This window comes from Candoia aspera, chromosome 17 (genome assembly GCF_035149785.1).
Source record: "Candoia aspera isolate rCanAsp1 chromosome 17, rCanAsp1.hap2, whole genome shotgun sequence".
Taxonomy (NCBI): domain Eukaryota; kingdom Metazoa; phylum Chordata; class Lepidosauria; order Squamata; family Boidae; genus Candoia; species Candoia aspera.
Window position 1 is genome coordinate 1,410,923 of NC_086169.1, and position 22,678 is coordinate 1,433,600.

General features: G+C 49.9%; 3 protein-coding genes across 6 annotated transcripts in view; 1 reads left to right on the top strand and 2 right to left on the bottom strand.

The window, feature by feature from the left end:
• Positions 1 to 9,083, top strand: part of LOC134506522 (neuronal acetylcholine receptor subunit alpha-7-like) — a 97,023-nt gene extending 87,940 nt beyond the window's left edge. For both annotated transcript variants that reach the window (XM_063316743.1, XM_063316744.1), the window contains exon 11: positions 9,072 to 9,083. The gene's annotated coding sequence lies outside the window, so the exon portion shown is untranslated. The remainder of the gene's footprint in view (positions 1 to 9,071) is intronic.
• Positions 1,146 to 3,122, bottom strand: LINGO4 (leucine rich repeat and Ig domain containing 4). The gene has a single exon (XM_063316950.1). It carries the CDS (start codon positions 3,029 to 3,031, stop codon positions 1,229 to 1,231), a length of 1,803 nt encoding a protein of 600 aa, XP_063173020.1. The 5' UTR covers positions 3,032 to 3,122; the 3' UTR covers positions 1,146 to 1,228.
• A 2,786-nt stretch (positions 9,084 to 11,869) lies between the features above and the next one.
• RORC (RAR related orphan receptor C) overlaps positions 11,870 to 22,678 on the bottom strand; it is a 28,692-nt gene continuing 17,883 nt past the window's right edge. For 2 of the 3 annotated variants that reach the window (XM_063316901.1, XM_063316902.1), the window contains 8 exons: positions 18,153 to 18,238; positions 17,705 to 17,846; positions 16,873 to 17,394; positions 16,385 to 16,506; positions 15,774 to 15,906; positions 15,220 to 15,327; positions 14,797 to 14,907; positions 11,870 to 13,872 (listed from right to left, as the gene is read on the bottom strand). In XM_063316901.1, coding sequence (XP_063172971.1) covers positions 13,460 to 13,872; positions 14,797 to 14,907; positions 15,220 to 15,327; positions 15,774 to 15,906; positions 16,385 to 16,506; positions 16,873 to 17,394; positions 17,705 to 17,846; positions 18,153 to 18,238 — 1,637 coding nt within the window. In that variant the 3' untranslated portion in view covers positions 11,870 to 13,459. The remainder of the gene's footprint in view (positions 13,873 to 14,796; positions 14,908 to 15,219; positions 15,328 to 15,773; positions 15,907 to 16,384; positions 16,507 to 16,872; positions 17,395 to 17,704; positions 17,847 to 18,152; positions 18,239 to 22,678) is intronic. The other variant, XM_063316903.1, reaches the window with a different exon arrangement.

Genomic DNA, 22,678 nt, shown 5'->3' on the forward strand with positions numbered 1-22,678 from the left:
TTCCTAAGCAGCTGCCGGCTGGAATGAATGCTTAACCTCGCAGTGACAGGCCTGTTTGCAAGCGCTTCCTCCGTTCGTCAAGGAGGAAAAACGGGCCAGCTAATTTTCGCTGCTGGCATTTTAAGGGCTTACAGCGTTGCCCTCTCCCGTCTGAAATGTCTCATCCTGGGCGCAGTTCTGGGCCGGATTTCCAGGGGGCACAGGGAGAGCAAGGACCCCCGGATTTGGCTGTGTTCCCTTTAAAATCTGGCACCCTTCAGTCCCCCAGTAATTGCAATGCTTCTCCGCTGATTATGAAGCCCTACAAAATTTCTGGTTTCTGGTATCTCTGGGGCGGTCACTTTTGGCCCCCTGAAAATCTTGCTCACATATTCTGTTAGGCTTCACTTCAGCTATGCAGTACCTTCCTTGAACACCCATAGGAGACCCCTTGAGACCCCATCCTCAAAAGCCACCTTTGGCACAATCACCGTAAGCCAAAATACACACAAGGGGGTGCTTGTCTGCCCCATTCCCACCTCCCCACGTGGGGCAGAGATCCTTCCTCTAATTCAGTGTTTCTCAATCTCAGCAGCTTTAAAATATGTGGACGTCAGTTCCCAGAATTCCCCAGCCAGGCTGCCTGGACTCCAACTCCCAGAATTCCCCAGCCAGCCTGCCTTTTAGGGCTTTTAAAACTTTCTACAAACTTTCAGCTCCTCTGAAACCAGCCAGCCTTTCTCTCTTGGGCTACAGATAGCTGAGTCTGACTCCCGGGGGGGATAAAAATGGAATTGCTCAGATTAATGTAATTAGAGGGACGTTTCCAGGCTGCACTCCAACAGGGGTAGTTCAGGAATAAAAAAACACGAGAAGTTTCAGGTGCAGATAATAATAGCAGGGCTTGTTTATTAGGCTGAGGTGACAGGACAAAGCCCTTGCCTCTTGGCTGCGTCTGGATCCATGTCTTCTTTTTCTGTGATCACAGAATTCTTTCCCTGTTTGTCGGTACTTTGGAAAAAAGTTTTTGACTTTTTTAAAAAACAAATTTGCAAGAGAGGGGGTGCTGGACCTGTTGCTAATTTTTTTTTTGTCACTGCTATGACCCCGGGCCAGAGAAATTCTGCATATTGGCATGAGCCAATGAAATGGCCGAGATTCTCAAACAGCCTCCCTTAATTTGTCTTCTTGACGCTGTGGGTGGAAGAGAATGAAATGAAGACCTCCGACTGGGAGAACAGTCAAGCGTTCACCTTGGCTTTCTCGGAGCTGCTCTTGATTTGCTGAGGACGGCCTTGAACCCTCGGGAGGGACGGGGCTCGGAGTCAATCACAGGGTGGGTGACGTTCCCTCTGCCTTTGCTGTAGAGGAAAATGAAGGCAAAGCAGACCAGGACGGAGCACAGAAAGGGGACAATTCCAATAGCCAGGATCCCCACCCAGATGCTGGTGTTGATGAAGAAGAGAGGGGAGATCCCAGTCTTATTGCGCAGACTGAAGTCATTCCAGACCAGGGACTGGTTGAACAAAGGCACAAGGACGTGGAGAGAAGCCATCATGGAATCGTTGCCGGCCACGTTGCTTGCAATGCAACGGTACAGCCCACTGTCTTCGGGGAGGGCGTACTGAATCTTAAGAGTCCCATCAGAAAGGACTGTTGTCCGGCCTTTGCGGGTTGAGTCCAAGGTGAGGTTTTGAGGGCTCACCCAGGAAATCCTGGGTGGTGGATCTCCATCGCTGTTGCAAGTCAAGTTGGCCTGCTCCCCTTCATTAACAATCACTTTCTGGAGCATCTTGTTCTCAATCTTAGACTTCCGGCAGGTGAAGTGGTGTGGCAGAGTGCTGGAGAATTTATGGAAGACCTTTTCTCCTTCTTCTGAGCTGGTAGCACAGATGGGCAGCTGAGCCTCAAAGTTCAACCTTTGCCGCCTCTTAATGATCCAAAGAAGGCGGCAGTCACATGCCAAGGGGTTTTTGTCCAGCCGGAGGACCTCCAGGTTCCCCACTGAGTGGAAGACCCTTTCTTCAAGGGTCCGCAGATTGTTGGATGAGACGTTGAGGAGACGGAAATGGAGGAGGCCTTCAAAAGCATTGGCTTGGATGGTGGTCAGTCGGCCACCAGTTAGGTGGAACTCCTGAAGACGGGAAAGATCCAGCAACTTCCTTCCACGGATCATAGAGATGGGATTGTAAGAGAGGTCAAGGAAACGGAGATGGGCCAGGTGCTTGATGGCTTTATAAGGAACATCACGGAGGCCACATTTGATGATGTACAAGGAAGTGAGGTTTAAGCCAGAGAGACTGTGAGGCTCCAGAGTTGTCAGGAAAGGCCATTGGTTGATCTCCAGAATCTTTAATTGATGGAGCTTCTGAAAGGAATAGTTGTGGAGAACTCTGAGGTGGAGGATTTTGAGATGAAGCTCCACCAGATGGTAAAGGTGGGAGAGGGCCTCTGTTGGCAGGCTGGTGAAGTTGCATTTTTGCAGAGTGAACTGCCGCAGATGCTGGAGGCCACTGAAAGCCTGGCTTGAAATCAGGACCAGAGGGTTGTCTCGTATGTCCAGATTCCCAAGACTGAAGAGGTCTTTGAAAGAGTGATCCAAGAAGACCAGGATCTTGTTTTCACTGAGGTCAAGAATGGAGAGGTTGGGCAGCCCTGTAAAGACCCCGTCTGGTACCATCTTCAACCTGTTGCCCGCTAGCCGGAGGGTCATGATCTTCTGAAGGCCATTGAAGGTTCCCTGTTCAATGTTGGAGATGATGTTATAACTGAGGTCCAGCTCTTTCAGGCCTTGGAGACGGGAGAACATGCCCTGATGTAGGATGCGGAGGACATTTTGGCTCAAGTCCAGGAATTCTGAATCCGGAGGGATCCTGGCCGGCACAGCTGTCAGGTTCCGGCTGTTGCAGAGGACAACCTTCTCCTGAACCAAACATATGCACCTGAAAGGGCAGCTCCATCCAGGTCCCACCAAGAAGACCAAAATCACAAAGACCAGGAACCGGTGGCTTGCCCAAGCAGAGGGCAAATCCAGTGAGGGCCTGATCAACATCTTGAGAAGTTCCTGAAGCAACAACCACAGCTAAACTACACAGAGAGATCTGCAGTCAGAAGGCATCGACAAAGATGAAGAGGAAGCCATGGTGAAGGGCAACTTTGAGCATCTGGAAAGGGACCTTTGCAGTTCTGTGGTTTTCAAGTTGGACGTCTTCATCTTCGGCTTTGTTTCGTGAGCAAGCCACCTGAGAGACTCTTGGGGTGTAAAAACAGCTGAGAGATCCTGACTAAACCGCTAGAATGTGGCTTCTGAAAAAGAAGGGGCAGGGTGGAGTAAGGGGAAGGTGTTGAAGACCTGGGTTCAAGTCCCCCCCTGCCCCCCAGTCACAGAAGTCCCAGCACTTTCTCTCTCAGCCCAACCTACCCAGCAGGGCTGTGATTGTGGACAAAACTGGAAGGAGGCGGCGATGCAGACATATACCACTGCGAACGCCTGAATAAAAAGCAGGAAATCAGTCTGATTAATATCTCAAAACCCTGTCCTTGGAAGCAGGCAGTGGTGTGGGGAACTGCCTGCTCGGCACCCCTTCCCGTTGGGGTGGGCAGCACCCAGTGGATTCCGAGAGGCCCTCTTGGTCAACCACCTTCTCTCAAGCCATCATTGTCCACAGATCCTGGGTAAGGGAAGGATTCAAGCTGAGCCTCAGGGAACTCATATTTGTAGAAGGATAGATACATGGAGGACTGGAAAGGACACAAAGAGGAGGCAGGGAGCCTCAAGCAGCAACCCTTAACCAGGACTTAACCAGCTTAGGAACACCTCCTAACCCTGTTGGCTGAAGAGCAAAGAAGGACCTCAGTTGACCACTCTGGGGGGACACCCTTCTTCCATTCCTGGTCTCCTTCCTCCTTGCTTGATGTCTGGAAAAGCCAGGGGTGACCTCCACCCTTAATTCAGGAGTCCTGGTTAGACCTTCTCAAGCAACCCTCCTGAGACAAGGAAGGAGTGAATGGAAACATACAGCGATGAAAACCTGGAAAACTCTTCTCGGGGGAAACCAAGCTGTGTTTTGTCAGCCATCAGAGCTCACCGGCTTTCTGAGTCCTTCCACCGGCTTTCCTGGAAGAGAAACGAACTCGTTTCAGCTGGAGCCCCACTGGTGGTGAATCAGATCTTTGAGATCCTAAGGAAAAAAGGCACTTTTAACCTTTGGGGCGGATTGGAGAGCTGAAGTTGGATTTTGCATCTCCAGGTAGAGTGGGGGAGGGGGAAACCTCATTAGAAAGAGGCATTTGGAAGAAGTGGATCTCTGGAAGACCCCCAAGAATTTTCATTAGATGTCCTGCACGGTGATGAAACCTAAGGAGTCTGTGAAATTAATTTCCTTAAACGGAGAGCATGACAGCATCCTCTCATTTTCCCCACCACCCTTCCACTAAATGCTCACCACTTGAAGCACATCCTCCAATGAGCAAAGTGCTTTTCACAGCTGTGAAATCAAACCTCATTCTCTCCTAAGCCGGCATCTGATCTTGGGCTGGGGCTGCAACAGACGTGACTCTGCAGGATTCTCCCCGATCGGTTCTCCGGTTTGGCAAGACCGAGGTCTATAGCTGGGAAAAAGAAGGGGATTAGACATGCACACGCTGACGCGAAGCACACACACTTAAAGAATGGTTGAAAAGCCCCTTTGCCCCGTGCATAAAAATCAAGAGAGAGTTTTGTGATCTATCAGCTGACAATCTGGGTTGAGAAGACCTCCTGCTCACTGCAGGAATAATTTACAGGCATGGCGAACCGACTGATGCCTGCTTAGGTGCCTCCAAAACGTAGACATCTCCGCCTCCAGAGCCAGTCTGTGTCATTGTCCAACCCTCTTGCCAGTAGGAAGTGTTGCGTGTTCTTCGGTTGAAATTCACTTCCTTGGGGGTCCCCTCTTCCACTTGCTCACTCTGGTCCTGTTCTCCAAAAAATAAATCAGGACGCGAGATCCAGGCTGTCTTTCTGATATTCCAAGCCCTTTAACCTGAATCTTTCTTTTCCTAGGTTAAACATACCTGGTTCTTATAAACTTCCCTGAAAAAATCAGTTTCAAATTGTTCTATATCATATATCATATCATATCATATCATATCATATCATATCATATCATATCATATCAATCTATCTATCTATCTATCTATCTATCTATCTATCTATCTATCTATCTATCTATCTATCTATCATCTCTCTCTCTCTCTCTCTATCTCTGTCTCTATCTCTATCTCTATGTATGTATTTATTATTCAAATTTTGCTACCGCCCATCTCCCCCAAAAGAGGGACTCTGGGCAGTTTACAGTAAAATTAAAACTATAACAATAAACAATTAAAATCGTATCAAAATAAAACAATTTACAAATATAAAATACAATATAAATAAATGTAAAATCCAAGAGGCTAGAAAATTCTAATCTGCTGGGAGGGGCTCTTAGGCGCGAGCCAACCCCATGGATGGCTGCCCACCTTCCCGCTCCACATGAGGCAGCGTGTATGTAGGCCATCCTTCCCTAGCTATTGATATACCTAGTCATCTGTCACCACCATTATCACCATTATCACCACCATCATCTATGTCATCCATCCATCCATCCATCCATCCCTCTCTCTCATCTCATCCATCTAGTCATCTATCCGTCATCATCATCATCCATCCATCCATCCATCCATCCATCCATCCCTCTCTATCCATCTCTATCCACCTCCATCCATCCATCCATCTCTATCACCATGTGTCCGTGTTTTAGCTAGTTATACGGTTTAGCAGAAGAGTGGAGGGAAAGGGCCAGTGAGGTTTAGAAGAGGGGAGACCTGGCTAATTTTGAGCAAGGAGGTACCTCGGCAGCATTTAGAAAACGAAAAACAAAAAGAGCATAAAACAAAAAACCCACTTCATGTGCATTAACCACCTCTCTGCATCTGTTCCATCTTGAAAACGAGACTCCAGATCTGAGGAGGAGGAGGAGGAGGAGGAGTAAAAAGATGAGTGGAATTCTTATCCATGTCTCTAGCTCTAATTATTGCTGATGATTAATAGTTAATACATTTGAATAAAGGGGGGAAAGGTATTTCCACCGCCAGGTCTTCTCTTAAAAGACCTCCAGGGTGAAGTTGATTTACAGGGCTCCTTGGAACGGGATCAGCTTGGATTGAAAATCTAAACACAGAACTGGTGCAAAGACCTGCTGGTGGGGTCCCAAACAACCTGGGCTTGGAGTTCAACCAGGTTAGGCCTCCACTGACAATCCTTGCGCAGAGCGCTTTGCAAAGGAGGCCCCTGTTCCCGCCCAGCCCTGATGCGCAGCTCCAGCCACCAGCCACTGCGACGCAATTTCTTTTGAGTAGCTCCTTGGCAAAATCCCAGCTGGTGCATTAAAACAGAGGCATCCAGAGCAAAACAAAAGACGGCGAAGCCAAGGATGCAGCTGGAGGGGGCAGGTGATGGAGAAAGACAAGTCACAGGCGGTCAGGACCGACGATCAAGTCTGGACATTAAAGCCACAAGGCTTAGCGATCCACTGTGGGTTTAAATTTTGATTCAATAGAAGAGGGAGAGATGCTAGGCCAGGATTGGAACCGGCACATCCAGGCTTGATCTTGGCCATCAGATAAAAGCAGCGGGCAAGTCACTTTCAACCTCTCTCCCCCCACCTTCCAAACTATAATTCTAACACGAACTCAGGCGTCTTTATAATGTTGTGGTCAGGGCACCAACAGGAGATTCGGAGGAGCATTCCCAGGCCGGGGCCTGTGGGCATCTCAAGCAGCCAATTCTTCTTGATGGCCGAAGTTTAGGGCAGGAAAGAAAAATCTGTGCACTTGCCGAAGTGCTCCAATTTTTTCTAGCTTAGTGCTGGAGTTGAGAAATTTGGGTAACACGGGTGACCTCTGGCAAGAGACGTGGGCCCGAAGGTGCTATGTAGCAGATTCAGAGGGGTCCCAGTTTTTAGAAAAGTAGAAAAAAGTCCTTTGAGGGAGAAAATAAACCCTAAATGAAGCATCGATGGGTGAAAAAATAACCTGAGGGGTTGTTTTTTGGGGGGTGGGTGGGAAAGAGACGCCCTCCATGAAAAAATTTGCAGCTGTTCCTTCCTCCTCACCATCACATACAGCCCTTGCCCTTTACGGAGGGGGAAACGGGATGCAAAATGGGCACGTGTCTTCGGCAGCGTGATAGCTCCTGCAGAGACGCTGGCTTGGACTCTGCATCTTAATGGGAACATTTAATTAGCCGAATGGAGCCAAAGTGGGCCCAGAAGAGGAGGCAGCGAAGGAAGGAGCACAAAGGGTGCTTAGATGGGAGGTTTTTCTGCTCTAAAGGCCTGGGTGGGTTTCCCACACCTGCAAGGTGCAAGGATAGACTGGCTGGAAAAAAAGAAAAAACAGAAGTTTCCCCTTTTCTTCCCCTCCTCCATATGAAAGAATAGCAATGCATCTGGCATTGCCCCCCACCCCACCCCCAACTTTTCCTCTGACTTCTGAAGATGCCCCCGGTCTTATTCTGGAGGGAGAATCCTTGCGCTAATCTGGGAGCATGTTAGGGCAAACTGCTAGTCCTCATTGAGGAGCCCGGATTTAAAGAGCTGCTCGGTTTAGCTTGCCACAACGCCACAGTTCATTGTGTTGGCATCTGCTTGTCACGACAAGTCCCTGCTGTTTGAACCAGCTGGATTTTAACCTTGCAGAACTCCAGCCATCTGGGACTTTTTCCAGAAATTCAAACCTGCTCTGCCCACTTAATGGCTGGACAGCTCCCTTTCTCCAAACCGCAATGCTTCATAAACTCCTGGTCACCTTGCATAAAATGTGGGTCACTCAGGGGTGGCTGAACGTTAACTGTGGGAGGAATCGTCAGAGAAGTCCCTTAACCAGCGTGAATGACACCCCCGAACATCTGGGACTGAGGAGCGCCAGGTGGGAACCAGGCGAGGCGCTGTGTCTTCCCAGAAACGCCTCCACAATGGGTTTTTTTTAAAAATTTATTTTGAAGGAGACAGATTCTCCCTGCAAGTTGTGCTATTCTGACACATAAGGAGTCACTTATTTTTATTTTCCCACCTTCAACCAAATGAGAACTGGGCTGAAATCATTGCTCTGGAGGAGGAGGGAGGAAGAGGAGGAGGAAGAGGAAGAAAGAGGAAGAGGAAGAAAGAGGAAGAATTAGCAACTGCAGAAGGACTGCAGTTCCTTCCTGCTTGAGTGGGATGAAAACCTTCCCCCAAGCCCAGATCTGGGCAGAAAAAGCAGGCCAACCTTTCCTGTAATATTCCCACGGGAGGGGGGAAAAAGTGACACCTCGAAATAAAAGGGCCTGCAGAGTTTGCGGGGGGGGGACCCCAACACCCAACATATCCCAAGGCTCAGAATCTGCCCATTTCTCTCTCCCTCTAAGCTTCCTTTCTGGGGTAAATCAGAACAGCTCCTTTAAAAGAACACCACACCCCCCCTTTTAGTTCTGTTTTTATCTGCGGTCCCACATGAAAGCAAATCTTCCCACCCCCCCATTAAAAAACAGAAAGGGAGGGGAAAAGAATATTTGCACCGTAGCTTAGTGACATGGAGACATGCACACACACTCGCTAAATGTGACTCGGTGGCCCGGTGTTCCTTCCCTGCCCATCCCATCCTCCACCTCCCTGAACTGGACTGAATAAACTGGGCCTCCTGCTCTTCAAATACAAGACTTTTGAGTTAAAAAGAATAAATTTGTTCTCTGGGGAGACAAGGCTCCACACACCCCCTTGCGCATTCATCTGCCCTCCCTTTCCATTCCTTCTTTTGCCAACCACTTCTGAGCTGCTCTTTCCAGCTCACTCAAACAGCTTCACCGCTCACAACTTTGCGGCTGTTCCGAAGAGCGAGGACACGCCGTTCGGTCCAGCGCATCGTCCCGTACTTTCCCTGCCGTTCTTGCACTCCTGTGTCTGGATTTAACGATGTGAGCGTGTCAGGCGTGAGTGGCAGCAGCTCCTGGCATCTGCAGTAGTCGCCGTTCCAGGCAGGGGAAGGAATCCACCCGAGATCGATTCTCTGTTTTCACCGCCTCCAATTCACAGCCCTCCAAACCAGGGTTTGTTTCAGATGAAAAACAAGGATGGAAAAGAGTCCTTGAGCGCCGGGGAACCAGAGGAATTGTGAATGTAAACTTACCCCCAGGTCCTACACAGGCTTCTTCCCTCTCCACCCACTTCTTTCTGAAACAGCGCCCCAACTCCTTAAGATGTTGCGACAACACTTAGTTCCCACGGCATCCATGTTTCTGTCCTCCTGCTGGCTGCATCAAAGGGCACCTAGAGACAAGCTCAGAGGCTGCGTCCAACATGCAGAGATGCAACAGGGAACCTCGTTAATTCTACAGATCCAAGCAGCGCAAAATGTAGTTCCCTTTCTCCCCTTGATCGGTCCAGCTCTGAAGCATTCCTTCCTCTTCCAGGCACCCTTTCCCCCCAAGCCTGGGGCCTTTGTGTGCCAAGTCCCGGTTGTGCTATGCCAAGGGGATACAGCAAGCTGCCCCAGGTTAACATCAACCCATGGATCCTCTGCTCAGCCCTCTCCGGATGGAACGAGCAATTTTGCAACACTTTCTTACATTCCCCTCCCTCCCCTGGATAGCTGCTTTTTGCAAAATGAAATGAAGTATTCACCTAACACCACCTTCTTCCCTCCAAAGAGAAGCTGCACAGGGCAGGCAGCTCACCCACTTTCTTTGATCCTAGTAAGTATCTCAGAAAACAGCGAACAGCTTACCTGGGGCTGATAACCGCGTCTGATTCTGTCTCACTTCCTTCTCTCCCAGCCACGTGGCTGTCATCCTGTCTTGAGAACATTCCCTTCCCGACTTTCTGTAATTTTTCTTCCTTTTCTTTTTTTAACAGCTGCTTAGCACACACAGCAGCAAAGCAGGACAACACGCACTCACATTCTTGCAAAGCGAAGCAGCTGATTTTCGTTCTAGCAAATGGAAGCGAAAGGCAAGCCCGAGATTTAGCGATTGGCCCACAAGTCCAAAATCGAACCCTGCCCTCTGTTTCCAACCATAGGGGGCTGGGACTCCCACTCTGGGAAGCCCACCGAATGTGCCCCATTTCTTCACCGAATCCCCCCAAAAACAAGCTGGGGACGGCCACGCTTTTCCTTATTCAGGGGTGAAGGGTATATAGGCTGTAAACCAGTAGGAGATGGGTTAATCTTGTTCCGTAGGCCAGCGCATGCTATTGTGTTGGTCTCAGATTCTTAATCAAGGGTGTCAGCAAAAACCCGTGGCTGCAAGGTTAGCCTTGTGTAGGGAATTAGACGGAAGACATGCTCAGGTGCATGTGCTTTTTCTGTCCACGTGTGTTGGAATATCCACAGCACATATACTGGTGCCTGGGAAGACATTTTCTTAAAACAACAGAAGAGGGGAAAGTATTTATTCCTTGAAACACCCCAAAGAAAGGACTCTGAGTATAGAGACCAGCTGAGTGAAGGTGCTACACCTCGTTGGAAAAATCTGGGGACAATGAGGGGCCCCAAAGGATGTGAGATTCTGTCCCGTGTTTGCGCTGCTCCATTTAATGTTGCCGCATCTCTTTTTAGAGCCTTGTCTATGGAACTTTCCTGTCTAGATTACGCTTTGCAATTCGTCTTTTGCTGTTTTCTCCTCGTTTGTAGAGGTACAAAGCAATCCACAAATCTTTGGGCCATGTTTTAAAAACACCCCCCCATTGCTCGATTCCAGCTCCTGGCACTCGACAGCTACACTGCCCCTGTACAAGGGGGCTCCATTTAACCCTTGAAGGCCAGCTCTGAAGAGAGGCACTGTCTTGCAGGATGGCAGTTTAATTTCTCCCACTCGGGGTGGTCGCAAACCTTTTGTTTCTGCATAGCAAGCGGTGGGGGTCAGGCTCACAGCCTTCTTCAACCTGGTGCCCTCCCACGATTCTGCACTTTGCAGCTTGCTATGGGAACTGAAGCTGGACACAGGGGGTAGGGAGCTTGAAGTCGGAGGCCTTTGTAAATAGCAGACACCTGCACACAACGGCCATGTTATCGAACCGGACCCTACTAGGCCTGTTTCATTGGATCTAACCGAAGTCTAGCCCTCATTTCTAGAACTGGTTGGCACCAGCCTTTCAGTTTGCTTAATTCAATATTCTGGATAGGTCTGGGGGACTTCAAGGCCCAGGGCCTCAAACTGGCCCACGGAGGCTTCCTATCTGGCTTGTAAATCTCTTGGGGCAGAGGAAGATTCTTCACTTTCCCAACACCCACACCTTAAATCTGCACGACCCTTAAAGCCAAGATGGGTCCATTTATGAAATTCAATTTCTAGAGATGTCAAGGAGGCAACTGAATTCTGACCGTCTCAGCAACTTATTTCAAACATGGACATTATAATAATTAAAAGACGAAGATGGTTTGCCAGAAACACAGATTGCAAAATTGGAAAGTCCCTCCCGCGGATGGGATTCATTGCCTTTAAAATGCTCAGATTTACCTTTCCACCTGGAAACTCACGAAACAGAAGAAAAGGAAGAGGAGGGCTGGCAAGTGAATAAAAACCAACCAGTCTTATCAATATGCACCATGGTTTAATTAAATTAAAAAGTAAACTAAACTCTTTCCATCGTACGCTTTCCAAAGACCAGCTGCTCTAAGCTTAGCTTAAAAAAAAAATAAACTTTTAAAACAGGTATTTACAAGGCATCCCCTCCCCACATTCTTTAAATATTTCAAACTGTTTTCTTAGCCTGAGAAAAAGATAAGGAGAGTGGAAAAGGATGCGACCTAGCAGATGTTTCTGTGCAAACCGGCTAGGGGCATCATTTGAACAGCTCTTGACGGAAAGGGGGCTGAGATTTATTCCTGCCTCCCTGCAAGCCAAACCATTTGCAGGTAAGGACGCCAAAGGGGAAAGGTTGGGCTTTGAATATCAGAGGAATACCAATTGTCTTGCTGCTTGTTCTGGATTGTCGCATTATTGTGGCATAGCTTCCCGGGAGAATCCAGGCAGGGAAGAGATTTCTATGGGGCCTTTATTCCCACACTTGTACAGGGATCTATCTATCTATCTATCTATCTATCTATCTATCTATCTATCTATCTATCTATCTAATCTATCAAATTTTATCACCACCCATCTCCCCCACCCAAGGAGGGACTCTGGGCGGTTCACAACAATTTTAGCAGGAAAGTCGGGCCTTGGCCACTAACACGTGCCCCGCACGACTGTTCCTTGCGCCCGTTTGAACGTGACGCTTGACACGTTCATTTTTTTCCCTTTCCCAGGTTAACATCCAAGAGATACCTTCCAAAGAGGCACAGACGTTTAACAGACATGGCTGAGATTAGAGAGATTGAGTCCCCCATTGGGGGAGAGGGGCGGTAATATAAATCTGATGAATAAATAAACAAACAAACCCCAGATGTTGTTGCCATTTTATGTCAGGACAGGGGGAGATGTTAGCTTCTTTGAAGCACAGGTGACCGGAAGGGAGGCGTTGATCATAATGATCATAAAAGTTCTTCTCTATAGAAGGTCTTGGAAAATGCGTCTGCTGCCCGATGCATTTAAAATTATCCTGGGAACGTCATCACCACCACCACCGTCTCCAAAGGAAACCAAACGGGCTTTGCAAGCCCATCGGGGAAACCGCCAAGGAGCCAACCAGCCGGTTTGGTTTCTAGATCACCACTCTGATGCAGGTAAGATGCTGAGATTTATCCTGACCAACACACCATGCACTCCAAGTGCAGAAACTGAGGCTCGTTTGCGATGCCACAGCACAGAGAGAAAGAAAGGGGAAAACAGACAGGGATTCCGTTGTTATCAAATACAGACGTAGCAGAAAAATAAAGATCTATCTTAGAGAACCACATCTGTCCATGTCTATGTATATATACATATATTTTTCCCCAAAAAAAACTCGTTTTCGGGGAAAGGAAAACACACACGCGACAAAGCTAAAGAACTTTGCCATGTCTCGTGCCGCTGAACAGCACAATGAGGTATTTCTGGGTCGCCCAAGTTGGCAGCAAAGTCGGACACCACCTTCCCACGAAACCACATCACGGCGGAATCGTCCTGGTTGCTGTAGCGCGGAGTGTCCGCAGGGCCCTCCCTTGACACTTAGGGCCTCGGGGGCAGCTAACCCCTCCAGGTAATCCGGAGTGCTTCATGAACCGGGCTCCCTCCTTGACCCAACGGTTCCAGTGAGGGGAGACGGGGGGCCTGGCCTGCTTTTCTTTCAGGACGACGCGGGACATCCCCGACGGGAGGGCAGAAGACGGGTGGGCGACTGCCCGCTTCTTCAGCGCTTCCCTCGATCCGGTTCCTTTCCTTTGTGCCTGGCCGGGTCTCCCACCCCTTCTGGCCCCCACCTCGGAGTGACCAGGAGGCGATTTCTGGTCCATCCTCGGCTCATGAGAAGGGGGTTACTCCCCTGGCCCCCCCTGGAGCGGGTCACAGTCTGAACTGAAGAGCTCCTTGTACAGTGGTGGAAAGACGGCATGGACGACCACGGGGTGCACTTGGCGAAAGGAGCAAAGCTTCTCCACGTGCTGGGAGCAGAGGCTCCGGAGCTTCCCCTTGGGCGGCAACTGAAAAACAGAGAGTAGGGAAGAGATGGGAGTTGGAGTCGGCGAGAACGAGACACTCCTGCATTGTCTGGCTCACCTGGAAGGTGCCATGTCTGGGGCAAGATTCACTCTGTGCTTGGTAATCCCCGTGGGACGCAGACTCTTTTCTGCCCTGGCAGATACCCACCTTTGCTAAGATGCCTTCCCGGTGGTTTTTCTGCAGCATGTGCTTGAACGCCACCTCCAGATTGTTTTGCAGATGTGCCACCTTGCTTTTCTCTTGCAACCACGGGCGATCTGCAAAACGCAGAGAGCAATCTGCTGGGGCCACACCCAGTTTGGAAAAGCGAGCTGCGAAGGAGCTAGGCACCCCAGCTGGGGTTCGCTTTTCCTACTCTGGCACAGCCTGGGTGCAGATCTTTGCCAGGAGGCCTGATTCTGCAAAGCCTTCCTGGTGCAGCGGCCTGACATTAAGCAACGGTGTTTTTCGTTCTTTTAAACTTTCCCAGGCCTTCTATTATCAGTTGGTGGGGGAACTGAGTCTTTTAATTAGCCTGTTGTTCAGAGATTGCTTAAATCAGGGTTTCTCAACCAGCGTTCTGGGGCACCCTCGGGTTCCACAAGAGGTCACTCGGGGTTCCCTGGGAGATCACGATTTATTTAAAAAATCATTTGAAATTCAGGCAACTTCACATTAAAGAGCTTTCGTTCTTTATTTTTAGTTTAAGACTATTAATGCATCTATACAGGCCTACGCATGAAACAAATATAATAATTTTGTAACTTCTGGCCTATATTTGAGCCTGAATGCACAGGGGGTCGCCGAGGCCTGGAAAATATTTCAGGGGTTCCTCCAGGGTCCAAAGGTCGAGAAAGCCTGGCTTAAACTGATGGTTTAATTTGCAACGTTATATTGATGTTGCGTGATCAGCGGGTAAATCAAACCATCGGTTTTCAGTTCTTGTGCAATGTGAGTGAAAACACAAGAAATCTGGAGAGGCAATTGTGCAAGGAAAGATGGAAAACCCACAAACGCTGGGCCTCGGGCCCCTCGATAAAGAAAGGTGGAAAATGCCTACAAGGACTTTCCCACTGTTGTTCTCCCTTTGAACAAAGAGGTTACAGCCATTTCTTTCCCATCAAACCAAAAGCAATTAATTGTGGTCAAAAGAGCAGACGGCAAGAATCTGGCCCCCGCCCCAAGCAGGGCCCGGTTCTTACTTGCGTTGATTAGCACCAGGGCCGTGAAGAGGGCGATTTCGTTCTCGGAGAAGTGAAGCGAACACAGACTGTGCGCGAAGTCGAAGATGGAGTTGACGAGTTCGCTGCACCCTGAGGAAAGCAAGACACGTCTCTCAAGTTACATTCCAAAACTGGGCATCTCAGAGGAGGAGGAGGAAGAGGAAGGAGGAAGGATGCAACTCATCAGTGCTCTGCTTTGCTGAAGTTAGATGAATCTTGCAACCAACTGAGAGCATGCTCCTGGATTTGCAAGGACCTCTTGGTGACAGTTGATGCTCCTCAACTCTGCCACCAAAACCCTGCCTAGGAAGACCCCCTTCTATGCCCTACTTTGGACCCCAACCCAAGTCTACAGAGGGAAATCCGCCGTTCTTGATCTAGACAGAAAGGATGTTCTTATACCAAGAGACTTGAAGACTTCTGGGCCAGCGTATTTGCCCTCAAAGAAGACGGTCCGGTTCTCGGAATTGAAGGCCCGGCACATCCTCACCAGAACAACCTCCATGGCACCTGAATGGGAAGAGGATACCATTAGCTTGGCCAACCCCTCCTCCTTTGGGGAAAACTTTGGCTGGAGTCCTTAGCTCAGACTGAAATGGGATTCTGTGCCCATCCGCTGCTGTTCTGGTCCCTCTCTGTGTTAGGGATGGTGGGATCTTTGGGGATTCTGTATGACTTCTAATCCATCCAATTACAAAAGCTCTCTAGCTGGATTACCAATTTACTACAAGATGAAAACACATTCAAAGCAAAGCCGAACGCAACAATGTAAAGAAATAGCAAGTAGCACAGGAAAGAGAGAAAACGTGTCGGACTCAGACATCCAGCATAAAGGGGGCGGGACTTAAAATTGAACAATAAAAGGAAGTATAGTTTACTCCCTATGGAAAAGGTGGCTGTACAGATCGGGCCCACAAAGGCCTCTCAGGAATGGAGTGGGGCATCATGCCCCTTACCTGCTTTGAGAAGCACGATCTGATCGTTCTGACAGAGGTCCATGAAGCTGCCCATCCGCTTGGCAAACTCCACCACATATTGGATGGCTTCCGTGATGCGGCAGGCACAGCGTTCCCACATTTCCTCCATAGACTGGTAGGAGGAGGGGGGGGGGAGAGAGAGAAGACGATGAAGAAGAAGTTTGGGTGGATCTTGAAAAACAGGGGAGTAAAATATCCAGAACATTTCTACATGGTTTTGCATGGGGATCCCAGATATGCTTCTTAAAACCTTTTCTTTAGGGTTTTTGTTTGTTTGTTAGGCCCCTTAGTGCTGCCTTGGATCATAATGTCCTCTTGCAGAGTTGTCCCTTCTACCTAGATGTTTAAGTCTCCAAGATCTCATGAAAGTAAAACGAAGGTCATTCCTGCTGTGATGGTGACCTTCTACTGTTAGATGTTTTCTTCCTAACTTGGGCACTAACCCTCAGCTGACTGTTCCAAAGCGGGACTCTTACCATGGTGAAAAAGGCCACAGTCTCTTGTGAAGCCTTCACCTTGCCCCCCAAAACAGGGGGCACAGATCGTGAAGATGGAGTCTCTTTCTGAGAATGGGTGGAACCCCATCTCACCTTTCTCTGGTAGTTCCCAATTTCTTCCCTGGTGAAGGTCTCCCACCTCAGCAGCTGGAGGTCTTCCAAGCGGAGTTGACAGGTCTCCCGGTAGGACTTGAGGACATTCTGTGTCAGGTGCTCTGCAGAAGGAAGGCAACAGATGGCTGCGTGTCTGCAATCCCCTGCCCCTGAGGAAGCTGCCTTGGGCCTAGTCTCAGCTGCCTTGATTTCTATTGCTTTGCCTAAGCCTGATTTTGGGAGGGGGCACAAAGCCTGCCCTTCATCTTGAGTTACAGCCTTTTCCAAGTGGAAGAACGAATCCTGGCCGATTCCTGGAACAGAAATCTCCTGAGGGAGGCAGCGTTACTTACATGGCATTCTGAGGGGGAGGGGGGATAATGCCCACCACCTGGGAAGAACACCCTTCCTTAAAATCATGAAGAACCCTATCACCTTGTTAACACTTACGCTCCCCCCAGCCATTCTGAAAGCCTCCTGTCACTCACCAATCTCTGTCAGGGAAGCATGTGGGCGCTCCAGGAAGCTGGCGAAGCTCGGGGTGGTATAGAAGTCAAGGGTCTCAATGCCAGCCCCTCCGATTGCTGTCCGTTCTGCTCTGCCAACATTGGGGGACAGGAGCTCCGGTGACGCCTGCGCCTCCAAAGCATAATAGATGCTCGTCCTGGGTTCTACCTTGATGACCCCAGGACTGTAACCCTTTTTGAAGGCGTCCTGCCGGTCCTCACCCAGGAGGCTCTGAGCCTTGGTGAGTCTGTTGGAGTAGGCCAAGGCCGCAGTCTCATCCGGGGACTGGCTCAGGCGGGTGTGCCCGGTCAGGAGAGCGGTGGAGCAGCTCGAGCCTTCTCGGAGATCCGGGGAAGGGTCCAGCTTGAGCTGCCCGTTGGCCACGCCCAAGGAGTAGGAGGAACTCTCTCCGCCTTGTTGCTGCTGCTGCTGCTGCAGCTGTTTCTGAACTTCAGCGTGGAGACTGTCCCGCTGCTTCTTGGACATCCGGCCAAATTTGACAGCTGGGAAGGGAAGAAGATTTGGGGGATGATTCTCCAGAGATTAAAACAATGCAAGGCATTCACGGCGCGAGCAATGTGTGTGTTACTCGGCGGTACTCAGAGCTCCTTCTCAACATCTCCGCCCGGAGCTCCAACCTGGTTCTTCTCTCCCCTGTCCCGTTTTGTGGTATGCCAACAAGCGCACCAAACTGAGGCAAGGGAGGGAGGGAGCCCCCCAACCCCAGTGTACAACGTTGTGTTTAGCAATCCAGGGAAATCTTATGGTACTTATGGAACCCCCTCCCGAGGTGCACCCCGACGTGGGACTTACCGTCACGGGACATGCCAAGGCTGAGACATTTCTGCAGGCGACAGTATTGGCAGTGGTTGCGGCTGGCGCGGTTGATCGGGCAGCTCTGTTGCCGGGTGCAAGAGTACGTAACGCTCCCTTGTTGGCTACGCCGGAAGAAGCCCTGGGGTGGGAGCCAAGAGGAGGATGAACCAAGAAGGTGGATCCTCGGGAGGTCTCTGGCTTCAGCGGGTAGCGTGAAGCCAAAGGATTCAATGGTCCCCCAGGGAAGTAAGGAGTACCACAATTGGTTCAGTAGAGATTTAAGGGCATCAGCTTCCAGGAGTCCAAGGGAAAAGGGGGACCCCACTCTGTGGGGGGGTTAGGGGTAGTCTTCTGCAAGGGAGAGGGCACCAGTTGTGGCCAACGGGACTCAATGGCCAAGAGCCCAGCCCATGAGATCCCAGGGAATGAGAAGACTGTTCCCCACCTTGCATCCTTCACAAGTGATGACCCCGTAGTGGATCCCGGAAGACTTGTCTCCACAGATCTTGCAGGGGATCACTTCAATCTGGGCTGTGGGGGGAAGAGAAGGCAAGAAGAGGTTGAGCAGGCAGGTCTCAAGAGGAGCACATGAGATGAGTCCTCCTGGGGTGAGAACAAGCCAACTGGTGAGCTACATCCTGGAGAGAGCCCCAGATGGCCCTTTCTCCCGACTGTTGGGAAAAGTCAGTGGCCAACTTTAGACAACGTTTCTCTGCCTGTTGGCCAGAAGGCCTTGCAATGTTCTTCAGAGTCCACCAGAGGACAGCCTCACCCCACGTTCCCCGCTGGCACCTTTCGCAAGACCTGGAAATAGCTGAAAACCAGTCCTTTCAACTAGCAGGCTTCGGAGCTTCCGCAGAGTGTCCTTCTCTTGTCACCCCAGCAAAAGTTGTGTGCATTTCTGGGATGGAGCGTGCGGAGGGAGGGGCAGATCTGCAATGCAGGCCAGGGAAAGGGAAGGCAGCGCAGAACCTGAGTTGGACGTCCCCTCCCTCCACCAACATTTTGCTCGGATCAACACCGCCCACTCTTTGGAAAACAGACGGAGGAGCCTCCCTCGCAAAGCCGTTGTGCAATTTAGCGGCCAAGCCCATCTGCAAAGCAGAAAAGCCACTGCAAGGGAGGGACATTCCCCCCCCCCCAGCAATTCCTCCCTTTTTGGACCTGTGAACTCAGTAGTGCCGAGCAAGCATCAGGATCCCAAATTACAGCTTCCACACACTCATATGCAAACACAATCTGGTTTCCCCATCGTTTAACCCATCACTATCTTCCTCCATCTCCCCCGTAACGACAAAATAATAAGCGGAAAGACATGGAGAGGAGAAATCAAACCACAGAGACCAAATAGTTCTTCAAAGTATTGACTTCAAAAGCCGATACTGGTAAGCGAACACTCGGGAGCAGAGTTGAGTCAGCTTTTCAATTAGTCAATCGGCCCGCCTTGACGGAGCTGCCAGTAAGAAGAACTCTCACTTTTAAGCAAAGGTCTCTGCCAGTAAACTTGGCTTTCCAACCCAAGGTCAACAGGGCCTTGGGTGCTGCAACTGGGACGTCTGCAGGGAGACGATGCTAAAAAGGAGGGGGGGAGTGCATCTTCTCTCTTTTATTTTTCTCAAACTGACGTGGTCAGGAATCGGGATGTTTTAAACCCATGATTCCATCCGCACGTTACGGATTCCGAGATGTCACAGGAAGGATGGCGTCAGCGGAAACAGGAGGGCAGGTCCAACTGTGATTAGAGATGCTGGTCCTTTGCCGTCAAAATGGTTTTCTCCAGAGAGGTCCACATTTCAAAAGGGAGGGGTGGGTGGCTCTGGTCCCCCAGGGGCCATGAAAGAAGGCTTTATCCCAGGACTGCACGTCTGGCTTACTCAGATCGCCCATGGCGGCCTCCTCAATCCACTCCTCCTTCTCCTTGAGTGACGAAGCATCAGTATTCTTGCATCAACTGCTTTTAAATTCGGGCCCTTTGCTGTTTTGAACGCAGCTCTGAACGGCTGCCACGCGTTCCCCCAATGCGAGAATTCGAGAGAGATTGATTCAACAGAAATGAGCAGTAAATCTTAAGTTGTATCGGCCTAGCGTCTACACCCAGTACAGGGCCTTTTTGTCCTGGGATGATGAGCACCCCCTGGAAAGCTAAGATAACCCTTGTTCCCAACTGGTACAACCTGGTCACCACCCACCGACTTCAGGTCACCTCCAGAACTAAAAGACACGGCCCAACGTCTGCATCCACGGCGCAATCTGGCCCAGTTGGGTCTGCGGAATGTTGAAGCATCGACTTTTCCCTCCTTTCTCAAAATGTCCAGCAATCCCAGTTGCCTATTACCAACAGCACCACCATGCAAAGTATAACTTTCTAAGACTTTTGGAAAATCTTGAGTTGCCCCTTCCTGTAACTGTGTGTGGGGAAGACCTTGGGAGACGAGGGGAAGAGGCGCTGCCAAGGGAACGGTCAGATAAGAGACAGCTTAGCCCTCAGCTGCATAATGTGAGGGGCAAGAGTCTCAGAAGGGACCCTCCCTAGTTTCTCAGGCTGTAAAGGAGACGGGGGAGAATTGCACTTTCAGACTTGCAAGATTCTGTTAATATAGCCTTACAAAATAGAATTAGCTCATCTGGTCGTATTTCCTGTTTCCCTGGCGCGAATTTTGAAGGCAGGGCACTGAATCTTTGGCTGGCGTGTCCTTTGGTTCTTATGGCCCTGACTCCAGGGTCAGGTCACTAGTCCCTGTGAAGGTGAGGCTCTCACTGGAGGTCAACTGCACAGCACACAGACTTTCCTGGAGGGCTGTACATCTGCTCCTCACTGACAAACCACCACCAACCTCCCTCTGGCTCGTGGGGACGGTGCAAGAGCAACACATGCCAGGAAGAACTGACCTCCCACTCCATTGTTTCTTTTTTTTCAGGTAGGCCAAGCCTGCCTTTAACCTTCCCTCCTTCGAACATAAATCTGAAAGAGCATTCCTGGCCTCCTCTGCACCTGTTGCAGGCACAAAACCCCCAAACCACATGGCTTGAGAAACGGCACTCGTGATGACTGCCTGTGTGTCGGAGCCACTCATCCCCCCCAACCCCTTCCCCTCCCCCTCTGGCAGCACCGGGGCACCCACAACAGGGGGAGAAGAAGGGAGATTCGTTAACACTTTCCCCACATGAATCAAACCGAAAAGCTGCGCAAGCATTTACAGACAGGTATGCACCACCTCCGCCCCCGTGGATTGGTTACTCAGCTCTGTCGGGTGCTGACAAAAGAGAAGCTCGGGGTAGGTGCCCCCCCTAAAAAAAAAGAAAAAAGCTTGGCTACAACTGAGAACATCGAGGGGTCTTCCCTTGCAAAGAGAAGGAAAAATGGGGAATGCAAGATACCGAGTCAAAAGGAGGTGGTTTTTCTGGTAAGAATGGATGCGGAGGGAAAGCCGGCAGATTGCTGAGCTGGCGATAAACCCTTGCAGGACACGCAGGCTGCCAAAGGACTTTCAGGAGCAACTCTGGGAGGAGGGAGACCCCAGTGTTTGGGGCAGAAGCATGACAAGGTTCCTAATGCCTCTTTTCCACCGAGAGAATTCTGGGCTTTCTTAACATGATTGGTGGGAGGAAGGGAGGGAGGGGAGGGGAGGGGAGGGGAGGGAAGAAGGAAGGAGAAGAAGGAAGGAAGAAGGAAGAGAAGAGAGGAGAAGAGAAGAATGAAGGAGGGAGGAAGAGAAGGAAGGGATAAAAAGAAGGAAGAAGAGAAGGAAGGAAGGAAGGAAGAGAAGGAAGGAAGGGAAAAAGGAAGAAAGGAAGGAGAAGGAAGGAAGAAGGAAGAAGGAAGGAAGAAGCTGAAGGGAGGGAGGGAGGAAGGAGAGAAGAAGGAAGGAAGGAGAGAAGAGGGAGGGAGGGAGGGATCTCTATGCTTTATAGCACGCTATATACATCTCCACTCTCCACGAAGGCTTCAAACTTTGCCGATCCTCCCAGTATTTGTCCTGGGCCCAATTAAGCCCAAGAATTCCCACTTCCCTAACGAAGTCAACCCTATGGACAACCCACCTCTTCTTGGCAAGCCACTCACTGAGCTTAATTAACGCTTTCCACTTTCCCGGCTGTGCAATTCTGCAGTGGGGGACCAAAATAGGGTCCGGGTAATATTAATACATATATATATTTGGTGGCACCCGGGACCAGCGCCTCTTTCGGCGCCGGAAAGATTTCGGAGCGTCCGCTGGGCAGGGAAAGGCTGCGTAGCTCTTCCGTCTTTGCAGGCCTTTCCCTGTTGTGCCACCTGAACACACGCACAGCCACGCAGAGACACATGCAGAGAATATGTTTCCAAAGGAGGAGCCATTTTAGTCTTCTGCAAAAAAAACCTGCAGAGCCTTGTAACACCTTAAACACAACTTGGGTAATAATAAATTGGATAGTCTTAAAAATGACCCCAAACTCTTCTCCTTTCCAACCCTTCCAATTCCAGAATAAAATACATCTGAAACAGATTGGGGCTATTCAGCTGTTTCTGAATGCCCTCTATCTTCCCTTCCTTGCAATGTTTTCTGCAGCCACCATCGCCCAAATAAAGTGACCCCGAACGAAACTGAACTAGCAGACACCAATCCTTCCTCCCTTCCCTTCCCTTCCCTTCCTTTCCTTTCCTTTCCTTTCCGTGTCTCTGTGTCTCTGTGTGTGTATTTCAGGGCTCCCTATAATAACTGAAATATTTCAGAATTGCAGACACCCGCAAGTTCTTGGCCACGAGGTCGGCTGATCGCCAAGGCGCTCAACTTGGGCCAGATTGGCGCTTCTGTTTGGAAAACACATTGTTGGTTAACTGTTTTACCCACACAAATTCTGAGTTGCTATTTGATGGTTTTAACAATATGGATGAAGCATGGAGAGGGCACTCAGTTGCACCCATTAAGTCCATAATAATAATAATAATAATAATAATAATAATAATAATAGGAGGAGGAGGAGGAGGAGGGG